Genomic DNA, 14,950 nt, shown 5'->3' with positions numbered 1-14,950 from the left:
TAAAGTTGATTTTTCAATGACACATAGTGCCCAACACAGCTTTTATTTATTTATTGAATTACTTACCTTTGTGATTATTTAAATTAAATAATTATGCACCTTGCGTAAAATTAATAGTAGTTTTAATCGTAAAGTATAACAATTAAATCAAAAAACGTTTTTTAGTGTTACAAAATTATTTTTGATTATTAATTTTGCTACTAGACAACAGCTGTCAACTGTCAGTTGTAAATGACAGTTAAAATCAGGCAAGAGCAGAAAATCAGCTGCTTTTAGATTTTTACAAACAATTTGATAATTTTACCAAATTCTTGTAAAATGGAGTTTATCGAGCTTATATTAATAAATAAATTGGACGGTGTCATTTTAAAATATCCTCATCACGAAAATGTTGATGGGACAGTTTGTATTACAGGACACCACCTTATCTTGAGTTCCAGAAAAGAAGGCGTTCGCGAGCTATGGGTGAGATTCTCATAATTATGTTGTCTATAGCAGTTTTAATAAACCCTGATTTATTTCAATAAAACAACTACAAACATTGCGAAATTCATATTGTCATTATAATTTCTTATGGGCTTATGGCTGAGCTTAGTAAGTTATTTTAGTGAAGTTTTTATTGGTATCATCATCACATTGAATGCCACCTGTTATATAACGTCTATTTAAAAAGTCTGCTATTTAATATGTGCAGATAATAAATGTAAATAGACATTTACTTTCTTACATGAATCCCACTAATATTATAGATGCGAAAGTTTGTGTGGATGTCAGGATGTCTGGATGTTTGTTACTCTTTCACGCAAAAACTACTGAACGGATTTTGTTGAAACTTTACAGTATTATTGTTTATAACCCAGATTAACATTTACGCTATAATTTATGACGATCTGTGACAAACTAAATTTCACGCCGGTGAAGCCGCAGGCAAAAGCTAGTACATTTGTATCTGCAAATGTCTTGAATCTCATTGGATGAATCTCTCATGGATTTCCTTGATATCTTTTGCTTTATTATCAGCCATATCTTTTATTGTTTTAATTTTTCTTACTCTACAAAAAATACATATGACACCAAATTATATGGGACGAAGTCACAGGCAAAAGTATGTCTTTATTTACATTTCTTTATTGGTAGTATCCAAAGGCCTTTATGCTAAAGATTATTAAAAAAAATTGACAATTTAATAATCCACAAATTTTTCATTCTGTTTCAGCTCCTTCACAAAAATATAGATAGCATAGAGAAGAAGGAAAACAAACCAAGTGGTGGTGTACCACAAGGAGGCTCTCTATTCCTCAAATGTAAAGATCTGAAAATTTTCCAGTTAGATATTGGAACAACTGCAGAACTGAATCAGATGGCCCAGACACTGGAAAATTTGTCTGGTCTGCAAGACCCTGGACTCTTCTACCCATTTTTTTATAGACATATGCATCCCATTGTTGAAAATGGGCATACGCTGTATAGGTAAATATAGTTATTTCAATTTAGATTTTGTTAAGCTTTTTTACCTAAAGATTTATGTACATCTAGATTCTAGATGTTTGATGTATTAGCATCTAATCTAGCTCTAGCTGCATTAATACAACTCTTGTAAGATATATTCTATTATGATTGTGGAGAACTTATACTTGGCATAAATATCATTGATACTGTCTCCATCTTTGGCATGCTGCTATGTCTTGAAAGCTGATATCAGTTGCCATACTCTACGTAAATTCTAAATTTTTTTGGCTCCAAAGTGACATTCAGAATTTTTTGTGGCCCCTCACTTATGATCAGTGTTTAAAAAACTATGAATAAATCTTTCTTTTTAGCATTGAAGGAGAGTTCACAAAGGTTCTAGCAACGGAAGAGTGGCGCGTATCCCGAGTGAATCAAAATTACTCAGTGTGCAACAGTTACGGAAAAGCTGTTTTGGTTCCAAAGAACATTGACGATGAGACGATAGCTGCAGCAGCCACCTTCAGGCAAGGGGGACGGTTTCCTGTGCTCTCATACAGGCATAATAATGGGGTAAGTTATATTGTTTAACTACTTCTAGTTTAACTGAAAAGGCAATTGCAAGAGTGCAAGAGTACAATTATTGCAATTGATCCACACTGAAAGCAGAAAATCAAGTGGCAAGTCAAGTCAGGAGTATTTTAAGTCTTGCAGTCAAACCATAGAAAAATATTGGATGTAACTGTCCTATGTTTTAGACTTACTCGCGACTTCGTACGCGTGGACCCCGTTTTACCCCCTTAGGGTATGAATTTTGCAAAATCCCTTCTTAGTGAGCATCTACGTTCTAAAAGGAACCCCCATGCAAAATTTGAGACACCTAGCACTTGTAGTTTCTAAGATGCAAATTGAATGTAGTAACACATTGTCACTTACTACTACTAATTTTCTACATTTCCCGAAATTAGCTATTTCATTGTCACTCACTGTTCTGTTATCATAGCTTATTAGATGTTTCTGGTTTGTACTTACTATCAGTCATACAAATTAATACATTCCAGGCAGTCCTAATACGCGCAGGTCAACCGCTCTACGGGCCAAAGCACCGGCGCTGCAGGCCCGACGAAGCCATCTTGAACACCGTCGTCGCCATCGGCACCAAGGGTGTCATATACGACTTACGAAGCTCGAACTCTATATCACAGCAGCAGAGTAAAGGTACGCAATTTTACCTAAAAAAGTAAAGTGGGGTAAAAGAGAAATAAAAAGTCACTTTGTCCAGAAGAGTAGTTTGACTGTGAACTTGGAAGAGGTAAACGAATAACAAAATCATAAAATATACAACCAGCTCCCCTAGACCAAATGCACTTTTTGATCGAATCGAAAATCGAATCCGTCAAAACTCCACAAAAAAAGGCCTTTCGACCACTTTTCGACTGGTTTGCGATTATAATTTGCACTTTGTCTAGACCCACTGGTCGAGTTAACTGCACACTTGACGGCCATGACGCCACAGTGGGAGGGAGAGTCACATTCCAGTGAGATGCGCAGTTAGCTCTATCAGGTTGTAATATACCCCTTATTACAAACCGATTATAACTTCTTTTATTCAGCAGTCCTATTATAATCTTTTTGTGCTTTTTTATTTTTTTTTATCCAAACGAGGAACTCTTGGCATGTATCTTACCTGATGATAAGTGATGATCAGGCCGAAGGTGGAAGCGAGCTTCACCCGGAATTCTCAACCACAGAGGAACTGGCTATCTTACCTCTAACTGCCGGAACACAACAATGCTGTTAACATTGTTGTTATGGCGACAGACTTATAAATATATTTTATAAATAGTATATTTTTTTCAGGTGGTGGTACAGAAAGTAACTCAAATTATTCCCAATGGAAAATATACAACAGATCAATGGATGATGTTGACAACCAACAACAACTGTTAGATAGTTATTCCAAGCTAATTGAAGGTATCCCAGATTTTAATTAAAGCTTTGTACATTCGTTACTCATCGTTATGTGATGTAAAGCTCGAGATTTTTAAATTTCAGCGTGCAACGACCGAGAAATATCAAGCGACAAATGGATATCTAAGCTAGAGTCATGCGGGTGGCCAGAAAGCGTCAGGAACTCTTTGCACACCGCTTGCATCGTCGCTCAGCACATACACCAAGTAGGTTTTAAAAAACGATAGTACAAAACAAGATTATAAGCTTAAACGGATCGGGGTGAGGTGAAGCATGGTTTTCATACATTTCACATGCCATTCATGCCTCAATACAAAAAGTTATAGCAATTCTATAAACCTATGTTTACACATTTACTAGAACTTTGACATGACATAATAAATTACAATATTGTACTGAACGAAATTATCAATTTTTTACAGAAAGCAGAGCCCGTACTAATACACGGCACGCGTGGTGAAGACGCTACTCTACTGGTCTGCTCTCTAGTACAAATTATACTTAACCCCGACTGTAGGACTATAAGAGGGTGAGTACGTTTCTTTGTCATTAACATTTGGCGATTAAAGAGAAAGCGTAAACTAGCCTTAACTACTGCACATTTCATTCAGTTGCAAAAAGGTGATTATTGCTACAACCCGACTTACATACAGCCTTGCCATACTGGCGGATTACAAGCGTTTTCAAAGCGAATCGCGTAAGTTTAAATAAAACAGTATTAATTCTCGTTTCCAGACTCCAAGCTCTAATAGAACGCGAATGGCTCCAAGCGGGCCACCCGTTTGGTTCGCGACACCGCTGCGGCCCATACGGCCCCGCCCAGCCAAAGGCCGCGCCCACATTTACGCTGTTCCTGGACTGTGTTAGACAGTTCCTGGAACAGTTTCCCTGCAGCTTCGAGTATCGCCAGTCGTACCTGATAACACTCTTTGAGCACTCCTACGCTAGTCAGTTTGGTGAGTATCATTTCAAACGTTTTTAGAGCGTTATTGGCTACAAGCGGGCCCCTCCCACCTTCACACTGTTCCTGGACTGTGTTAGACAGTTCCTGGAACAGGTTCCCTGCAGCTTCGAGTACCGCCAGTCGTACCTGAACACGCTTTTTGAGCACTCCTACGCTAGCCAGTTCGGTAAGTATCACTCTAAGCAATATTAGAGCGGCCCCTACGGCCCCGCCCAGCCAAAGGCCGCGCCCACATTTACGCTATTCCTGGACTGTGTTAGACAGTTCTTAGAGCAGTTTCCATGCAGTTTCGAGTACCGCCAGTCGTACCTGATCACGCTGTTTGAGCACTCCTACGCTAGTCAGTTTGGTGAGTATCACAATCACTACAAGAGATAATAGAGGGCTAATGGCTACAGTAACAAGCTCCTTAGGCCCCGCCCAGCCAAAGACCGCTCCTACATTTACGCTGTTCCTGGACTGTGTTAGACAGTTCCTGGAACAGTTTCCCTGCAGCTTTGAGTATCGCCAGTCGTACCTGATAACACTCTTTGAGCACTCCTACGCTAGTCAGTTTGGTGAGTATCAGAATCAGATAATAGAGGGCAAATGGCTACTGCAACGGGCTCCTATGACCCACTCAGTCAAAGGCCGCGCCCACTTTCACACTGTTCCTGGACTGTGTCAGACAGTTCCTAGAACAGTTCCCCTGCAGCTTTGAGTATCGCCAGTCGTACCTGATCACGCTGTTTGAGCACTCCTACTCTAGTCAGTTTGGTGAGTATCACAAACACTACAAGAGATAATAGAGAGCCAATGGCGGTCCGCCCCGGGTGCCAAGCATCAGGGGGTGACATAAGTCGCGCAGATTAGTACTCACTGGCGCACATCTGCATGGCAAGTCTGCAGTTTATGTCATGATACGGGGGGAGGGGGTGCGATTGTCTCTCAATCTTCGAATCGGTAGGTAACCCCCAAAATTCTGGGGGTACCAGGGGGTGCCTTAGGACTTATGACCGCCGGGTAATCGCCCCGGGTGCCAACCCATGCTACGCCGCCACTGCGCCCAGCCAATGGCCGCGACCACATTTACGCTGTTCCTGGACTGTGTTAGACAGTTCCTGGAACAGTTCCCCTGCAGCTTCGAGTATCGTCAGTCGTACCTGATAACACTCTTTGAGCACTCCTACGCTAGTCAGTTTGGTGAACGTATCATTTCAAGCGTTTTTAGAGCGTTATTGGCTACAAGCGGGCCCCTCCCAACTTTACACTGTTCCTGGATTGCGTGCGACAGTTCTTAGATCAGTTTCCCTGCTGCTGCAGCGCTTCTACGCTAGTCAGTTTGGTGAGTAACACAATCACTACAAGAGATAATAAAGGGCCAGTGGCTACTGCAACAAGCCCTTTAAGCCCCACCCAGCCGAAGGCCGCGCCCACCTTCACACTGTTCCTGGACTGTGTTAGACAGTTCCTGGAGCAGTTTCCCTGCAGCTTCGAGTACCGCCAGTCGTACCTGATCACGCTTTTTGAGCACTCCTACGCTAGTCAGTTTGGTGAGTAACATACCAAGTACTGTTAAAGCGGCCCCACGGCCCCGCCCATCAAAGGCCGCGCCTACATTTACACTGTTCCTGGACTGTGTTAGACAGTTCTTAGAGCAGTTTCCCTGCAGCTTCGAATACCGCCAGTCGTACCTGATAACACTCTTTGAACACTCCTACGCTAGTCAGTTCGGTGAGTATCACAATCACTCCAAGAGATAATAGAGGGCCATTGGCTACTCCAACGGGCTCCTATGACCCACTCAGTCAAAGGCCGCGTCCATTTATACGCTGTTCCTGGACTGTGTGCGACAGTTCTTAGAGCAGTTTCCCTGCAGCTTTGAGTATCGCCAGTCGTACTTGATCACGCTGTTTGAGCACTCCTACGCTAGTCAGTTCGGTAAGTATCACAATCACTACAAGAGATAATAAAGGGCCAGTGGCTACTGCAACAAGCCCTTTAGGCCCCGCCCAGCCAAAGGCTGCGCCCACTTTCACTCATTCCTGGACTGTGTCAGACAGTTCCTGGAGCAGTTTCCCTGCAATTTCGAGTAAGTAGTCAGTTCGGTAAGTATCACAATCACTCCAAGAGATAATAAAGGGCCAGTGGCTACTGCAACAAGCCCTTTAGGCCCCGCCCAGCCAAAGGCTGCGCCCACTTTCACATTGTTCCTGGATTGTGTTAGACAGTTCTTGGAGCAGTTTCCCTCCAGCTTTGAGTATCGCCAGTCGTACCTGATCACGCTGTTTAAGCACTCGTACGCAAGTCAGTTCGGTGAGTGTCATTTCAAGAGCTAATAGAGCGTTAATAGCTACAAACTGGCCACCCGTTCTGTGCATGGCATCTCTGAGCGGCTCCTACGATTACCCGTTCCCGTTAGACCCGTTATACCCGTTCAGCAGCGGATCGCTTCCACTTTTGGAAAATTTCTCGTTGATTTTGTATAGCAATAGCTTATATTGCCATACACAATCTGTGGGAGACTCGCGTTTTGACATATCTTAAAAGTTATGTCATTGACTAGTTTTTCAACCATATCGCCCATATTGTCAATATCAAATAAACTTGACTTTCAGGTACGTTCATCTGCGACACAGTACAAGAACGCGAATCAAGAGGTGTATTCGAGCAGACCACCAGTATTTGGTCGTGGATCAACCAGCCCGACGAGTTGCCCGCGTACATCAACCCTCTGTATGACCCCACGCCGAACGTGATATGGCCTTCCGTGGCGCCCATGAGCTACGTTATATGGGAAGGTGAGACACTATTTCAATAATTTTCACGTCGCCATCTTCTAAGCCTTTAGACTTGTATGTCATCACCTTATCAGCCTTAAAGCCTGCATTTTATCATCTTTTCTGCCTTGAGGTGTAAACTACCAACATCTGGTCGTGGTACGACCCCACGCCTTCCGTGGCGCCGATGAGCTATGTTATATGGGAAGGTGAGACAATATCCTATCACTTTCACTTCGTTATCTTGTCAGTCTTAACAAGTTAAAAGCTCTTAGGCCTGCTTGTCATCATTTTATCAGCCTTTAGGCCGGTATATTGGTCCGAACTGTCGGTCTATAATATAGACTCTATATTAACCCCCTCTACGACCCCCGACGGGGCTGGTGGGGTGCCATTCTTTGGAGGAACACTCTCGGAATTTCTCTTATCAAAAGAGCTGCCTCACAGCTGCCAACAGCAGCTTAGAGCAGATCGAAACTTGATAGAAGAGGGGATTGGGGGTCCCCTTGAAGCCATTGTGGCTCGCACGATAGAGTTGCGGACGAATGTCTAAGTTAGGACAATAACTCGCGGTCCTTTTCATTGGGCTCCGGTGGACACCGTCAGTCTTTAGTGGGTAACGTCAACCCTTTCGCCCTTTAGTGGGCAGGCCCTGGCGGTAAACCCACTGAGGGAGGGCTGAGTTTTCATCAAACGTTTTCACTAGTGAGCGCGTTAAAAATATGTATGATAATTTTAGTTCTTGCACGTTTCCGCTAGGGGCGCTGTCGATCCGTCATACATTTAATGTCACTTTTTTACGGTATCCTTCCGTTTGGCCAAATTACTTTTCGCCAAATTTCACTTCGCAAACAACTTATCGCCAAAGTTTCATTTCCCAAANTTCACCTTATCAGCCTTGAGGCCTCCATGTCGTTATCTTAATAGCCTTTGGATCGGTATATTGGTCGTGGATCAACCAGCCCGACGAGCTTCCAGCGTACATTAACCCTCTGTACGACCCCACTCCTAACGTGATATGGCCTTCCGTGGCGCCCATGAGCTACGTTATATGGGAAGGTGAGGGAATATCCCATCATTTTCGCGTCATTACCTTGTCAGCCTTTGTACCTGTATGTCATTATCTCATCAGCCTCTAGACCTGAGTGTCATTATCTTGTCAGCCTTGAAGCCTGCATAGCATCAACTTTTCAGCACTTAAACTGGTATGTCATTACTTAAACAGCCTTAGACCTGTATGTCTTCACCTTATCAGCCTTGAGGCTTCCATGTCGTTATCTTAATAGCCTTTGGATCGGTATATTGGTCGTGGATCAACCAGTGCGTTGAGATCCATCGTACATCATCAACCCACTCTACGAGCCCACTCCTACCGTTATATGGCCTTCGGTGGCGCCGAAGAGCTATGTTGGAAGGAAGGTGAGGAAATAAATACTTTTTCACATTTACGACATCATCTTATCAGCTTTTAAGCTTGCTGTATGTCATCATCAGTCAGCCTTAGGGCCTTATCATCTTCTTATCAGCCTTTAGACTGTTATATTGATCCTAGCTGCCGGCCTAAATTTACCCCTTCTACGCCCCCGATGAGGCTGATGGGGCGTTTGCCCGAGCCCATTCTTTGGTGGAACTCTCTCGGGACTTCTTTGATCAACAGAGCTGATTGAGTAGCGACATAGAGCAGACCGTAAGAGCTCTTTCCCAAGGGGACATACCGTTTAAAGCGGGCCGTTCTGCCGGGCGAAAAAAAAAATAGATCCATTCAATTTAGCTATTCGGTTTTGCCATTCAAACTGGACTTGTTTTAGTGAGTAAGCCCAGCCCTTTGCCCTTTAGTGGGCAGGCCCTGGCGTGGAGAGTCCCACATAAACCTCTGGTTATCTCTATAGTTATACGCAAATCATTTTTGACGTAAAAAAGTATGTCTTCTTTATTCAGGAGTAATTATTGAAAATACTTACCATATACCTTATTTCCTTCAGAGCTCTACCTCCGATGGCTAGTCGAACAACACACAGAAGAGCGCGAGGAACAGTACCGGGCGATCCGAACTCGAGAACAGCAACTCAAGTCTCAAGCGCAGCAGCTACGAAGGGAACTGTTCGACATCGCCCAGCAGTACTACCCGCCTCCCAAGACCGATCTCAAGACGGACAAGTAGCCCGATCTGGTTAGTGAGTAGCTTAATAGTATCAGTCAATGTATTACGTGAGCGAAGAACTTTATGGAGGAATACTTCAGTGATTGCAAGTCAAGGTTTTGGAATAGTTTGGTAATGTAAAATGAGTATTAGGTAGGTTGGTGGAAACACTATAACGGTTCGTGTCAATTCCACGTCCCGTAAATTATAATATAATAATGCAAAACGAAGTCATTAAAGTTTTACTATTTCAACCTCACTCGTTCAGCGCTCAGCTCGCAAAAAGTGCTTATCAAACGGCATATAGATACAAATAATAGGGGCACAGTGTAGTCTCCTTTACTTATGACACTTATATTTTCAATCATTATTACCACTCACGCGCATAATGCGTTAAATTGTTATGTAAAGGAATTTTGCATTTTCTTTGACAGTGCTGGTTGTCACTCAGTCTATTGTTTAGCACCACTGTAGATTGCTTTAAACCTATTTATTCCTTCACCATTACCAAGATCTGAATATTGTAAGTTGATCCTACCGAATTATTACATGCCTGGTTATGCAAACAAGGTATAGGCACCAGGTGATAATTATGACAATGTAGCAACATCTTAAGGGCTGATTTTTCAATCAACAAATAACTTTTAACTGACGAATAAATTTGTCATTTTGACATATTTCCCATACTGAAACTGTCAATATGCCAAACTTATTCTTATCCAACGACTGAAAAATCAGCCCTAAATGAAACAAGCTTGATACGCCGCTACGTGCTGAGCGGAGAGAGGTGGAGCTTACCACCTCTAAGTAATGCGGCCTAACACTTTATTAGCGACAAATGTTTTTGTTTTCCAAAGAAAATACAACATTAATTAGGAAGAAAAAAAAACGTTTATGAATCAGTACTAGTAGCTTTTAAAAATGATTTAATTTTGATTCTTAGATGTTAACCATTAATTGGTAATAGCACAGAATAATAATGTAATAGTAAAATATGACACTCTCCATAAAATCAACTTAATACCATAAATAAAATAATAATATTTAAAAACCCAAAAGTGACAAATAACTTTGCATTTCACCGTACATTTCGTGTTTAATTATGTATTATCGTATGTGGTTTTTAAATACCTGACTCTATTAGAATAATTTTGACAAAATGGTGTATAATAAGTAAATAATGTGATGATGACATTGCGGTATTTTAAATCTAAGCTATTTATTAATTTCTCTGCTTACACGCTGTCAATTAAAATTATGATTTATTCTTTCAATTTTACGATATTATTTTAAACTTGCTTACATTCTAATGGACGTAAGGCTTAACAAGTGTAATTAATATACAACATAGGTAATAAATGGTGCGTTGCATATACACCAATGACTATGAATAAGTACATTGTAAGATTAAATTAAAGACTGCCATTCGTTCTTTTAGATATAACTTGTAATTAATTATGTTACGCTCTCTTATATTATTATTGCCATCGCTTTTCGTGCAATATCTATCGTTATCTTTAAGTTAATTAAATATTAATATGCGGCGATCGTCAAGAAAAATATAGTCACATTAAAGAAAGGATATACAGGGTGTTAGGTAAATGGGTATATGAGCCGACACTAGCCCATGTTAACATGGGCATAATTATAAATGGTATGGTGAAGTCAGAAAATTGATGGGTACTTCTCATTTACACTCAAATTTGATGGTCACACAATAATAGTTCATAAACGGTATAAGTTAGAACAATAACTTTGAAATCAGATGATAAAATATCTATTTAGCTACATACAAAATAAATTTTATCGTAATAGAAGCAAAAATAATACGAAAAAATCACATGAAACGATAAAAAACGGGGNCAAAAACTAATACAAAATGCCTATTTATCACCAAAACTGGTAAATGTATGTACCTAAATGTCTATTACAGCTGCTATGGAATGTATCTAGGTGACATGGAGATACAGCCGGATTATACAGGGTGGAAACGAGAAGTTACAAAATCCAAAAATTCAATGTTACCAGATTCCATAATCTGTAACCTATTGTTGGTACCATTTGAAAGAGCTCGTGAAGCACTTTCAGAATCAGTAACTAATTTTTCGATATCTTGTATAGTTTAGAAATAATCGAGTGAGATCACTTACCGTTCTATATGTATAACCACCCTGTATAATCCAGCTGTATCTCCAGGTCACCTAGATACATTCCATAGCAGCTGTAATAGACATTTAGGTACATACATTTACCAATTTTGGTGATAAATAGGCATTTTGTATTAGTTTTTGTATAACGCCTGAACAAAAACAAAGGGTAATATTTTGGTATTATACATAGATTTCGAATATAAAAAATATACATATAATTTAACTAATTAAGACATGACAAATAAACTGAGGTATGTCTCGTTTCTGTCGGGTCTGGGTTTTTTTTGTATGGGGCGTGACCGTTCTTCTTTCTGACTTCACCATACCATTTATATGCCCATGTTAACATGGGCTAGTGTCGGCTCATATACCCATTTACCTAACAACCTGTATATGTGATACGTATATATTTCCAAAAAAACTTTTTAAAGGATCCTTAAACCACTTATTCCCACTTATTACAATTTTTTGGTTTTATGCATACTTATATGAACGTCTAGCAATTTCAATTAAAAACTGTATTAAGGCAATGTTCAAAACGTATCATTGCCTTGTAAAGGGTTAAACCGTAGCCAACATTATTTTGTTCTATTATTAAACAAATATTGCCTTGACGGTTGCTTTACATCGTAACATTAAAATCTATTTACTTTTAAATTATAAATATTTACCTACTCTCTAATACCTAAGTACTTAATTGATGCATTCCACAACATTGCAGGGTAAATGCATCAGCATAGCTTAATATTTTTGTAACTAGAAAATAACGGGGCTATTATTGGTAAATATTGATCTGTATATTTAATTTTAAGCACCATTAATAGGCCTAAAGTATTTATGTATGTAATATGTCTTATATTATGTAATATGTAATCTAAATAATATAAATCGTTATAATTGTATCTATAAATAAATCAGCTTTACTTTGAATTATGCCACATTGGTATCTAGAATATTCTGCAACGTGTAATTGAGATAACACGTAAAATTAAGAAAGACACTGATGTTGCTATAATAAATTGATTTTTCACAATTTACGTTAATTCGATTACGCGTTGTATAAATAAATATTATGTAATCTTCATTTTAAATTCAAGCTAAGCTTGCTAGCCCAACATTATAATGAAATTATCTTCTATTTACTGCCAACAAAGACTCACTCTTTCATAAATAAAATTATTATAATACGCGCGAATCAGAAAATAAATCAAACATTAATTAATTATTCTGTCATGTGTGTAAAATTATGATACAGTCTTTGTAAAACTTTGACTCTTGTGTCAATCTTGACTCTTCTTCTGGAGTCAGCCTTCCACTTTGTACGATTATATTTCACGTAGGTAATAAAACTTCGTCGTAAGCACGTTTAGGGGGGTTTAAGGTGACACGTATTTCTTATGAAATGGTAACTTTTTTGTATTTATCATAATTTTACACAGTAAATCTTTAGAATTGCCGCAACCTTCGCCGTACTTGATGGGATCTATGACATAATATTGGCCTAGTTTAGAATTCCTTCTTTCACCACTAATATTATTTACCCTTAAAAAAGTACAACTGTTTAAATCTTCTACGAGTATTTACAAAACATAATATCAGTGGTGAGAGAAATTATAATTACCAATAACAATGTACCTTAAGTAAATACCTATTTGTTTGTAAGTATGTTAAAGTTTATTATGTGAAATTATTTAATGTCAATTTGAGATAAATGAATTTATTTGTTGGTCAATTAAATATTGCACAGCAAAATTAATTGTTTTATTTGCTAGGTAACTAAACAAAACAGAAAAGTTAAGACACAAATATCCTCATAAATAAATAGCTCAGAAAAACTAAACATAATAAAAACGTAACTAAAAGAGGAAATCAGCTATTTAATTATAATATAGGTACATAGACCTTTAAACATTTTTTGATACGCAAGTAAACGCAAGTAATAATATTGTAAATCAGAAAAAAGATTTCTTATCAGCTCTATTATTATTTTTCTATTGATATTAATATACATCAATAAGATTGGGCTAGCTGTAAATTAGCACAGGCGTTATAGGCAAAACGCAAGATACGGGCAACGGCTAGACGTGTTATTTACAAGTTGCGCAGGCGTCGATGCAATCAAAACGGATTTCCTTCAATTAAGAGGCTCCAACTGTCGCTGTAATGAACTTAGTTTATACCTACTAGCTTCACATTCAAAGGATTTGCATTCGATAGTGTTTAAAACTGTGATTGAATTTATTTGAGAGTATTTATTTCAACTTCACGCTTAATTTGATATTTTAGGAAACTTTTTAGTAAACGTCGACATGTTTATGCATCGCATCACCAAACTTAACTATAATGTTAACACTTTTAATAACTGGTGCCTATGTTAGGACAATACTGCTACTACTGTTAGGACACCCCCCCGTGACGTGTACTTTGATTGAATCATAGAATTCAAACAGTCACCGCAGCCAGTCCAAAGTTCCTAGCTGTGTCATAGCAAATGAGCTGGCCTTCCGTATCTGATGACATAATTTTTTTTCTGAACAGACGTCCAGCAATACTTTTTATTTTATGATGACTTTGCGCAGTTCCCTTTAACTAAAGGATAGAGCTGTTTTTTGCTAGGATATCATCATGAAGAGAAGTCTATCTCCACCAACTTCAAACTAAACTGGCAGCACTATTGAAAAAATAGTGTAAGATGGGATATTAAATCGTTAGGTGTTTACTTAAAGGATTTGATGTTTGATAGAATAAGAAATTTTCCACACATTTTCTTCAAAATTACGGGTGAGTTTTCCCAAGTAGTTTTTTCATGTTTCAGGAACATTTAATTTTTCCAGGCTATTAAACAATATTTCTCTGAATATCCGTCAATATCCTACGATGATATACCCTTGGAATTATAATGTTTTTGTCAGCACTACAGTGCGGTACGCGGCGCGGGCGCACGGCGTAATGATGCGGTCGCGTAATGGTCGTGCGAGTCGTTCACCCCGCGGCTAGTGACGCGCTGACACATCGATTTTTGGAATCGACTACTCGGTACTCACGTGATCTTAGGTGGTAGGTATGAGGTCGATCGATCGTGACCTCTACCAACTCTACCTACAACATAATCCGTGGATTAATGAAATTAACTTTGAAGCATTTGCGCACTGTCATCTCAAGGAATATTGGGCTAAAACGTCATGTTGGCTTTTATGAGGACCATTTTAATTTTGACTAAGAATATACATATTAATATGACCGACTAAATAATTATTTACGAACTGAAGTGTTTAACACACGACGTAATGTTTTTAATTATAGGTCCGGGAAACCTCTGAAAACTAATTCCATTAAAGTTTTTGGATAAGCAATCCAGTCCATCTTCTATGACAAGATTTGTAGTCATGACATCTTTTGATTTAGCTCTCATGAGTAGCTATGTATTCATTACCTAATCGAATAATCTCGGGATCGAATAAGAAATCGAATACTGGCAACAGCACATCTCTACCCGCGGGTATTACACCCGCTACAACCA

The 14,950-nt window shown here is 39.2% G+C and overlaps 1 protein-coding gene across 1 annotated transcript; it reads left to right on the top strand.

Moving 5' to 3' along the window:
• Positions 1–243: 243 nt before the first annotated feature.
• On the top strand, positions 244–9,889 carry LOC114355750 (myotubularin-related protein 9). The gene is made up of 10 exons (XM_028308758.1): positions 244–465; positions 1,217–1,470; positions 1,821–2,019; positions 2,508–2,664; positions 3,307–3,420; positions 3,502–3,623; positions 3,840–3,946; positions 4,153–4,373; positions 6,979–7,161; positions 9,123–9,889. Exons 1-10 carry the CDS (start codon positions 319–321, stop codon positions 9,299–9,301), a joined length of 1,683 nt encoding a protein of 560 aa, XP_028164559.1. The 5' UTR covers positions 244–318; the 3' UTR covers positions 9,302–9,889.
• The last annotated feature ends 5,061 nt before the right edge of the window (positions 9,890–14,950 follow it).

The sequence above is a fragment of the Ostrinia furnacalis genome, unplaced genomic scaffold (genome assembly GCF_004193835.3).
Source record: "Ostrinia furnacalis isolate ACB-3 unplaced genomic scaffold, ASM419383v2 OfSCF2491, whole genome shotgun sequence".
Taxonomy (NCBI): Eukaryota; Metazoa; Arthropoda; class Insecta; order Lepidoptera; family Crambidae; genus Ostrinia; species Ostrinia furnacalis.
This window is presented reverse-complemented; position numbering and strand designations above follow the sequence as displayed.

Coding starts and splice junctions, on each gene's coding strand:
- LOC114355750 (XM_028308758.1), top strand. CDS start 319: ATGGAGTTTATCGAGCTTATATTAATAAATAAATTGGACGGTGTCATT. Junction 3,947..4,152: donor GACTGTAGGACTATAAGAGG/GTGAGTACGTTT, acceptor TCTCGTTTCCAG/ACTCCAAGCTCTAATAGAAC. Junction 7,162..9,122: donor GAGCTACGTTATATGGGAAG/GTGAGACACTAT, acceptor TATTTCCTTCAG/AGCTCTACCTCCGATGGCTA.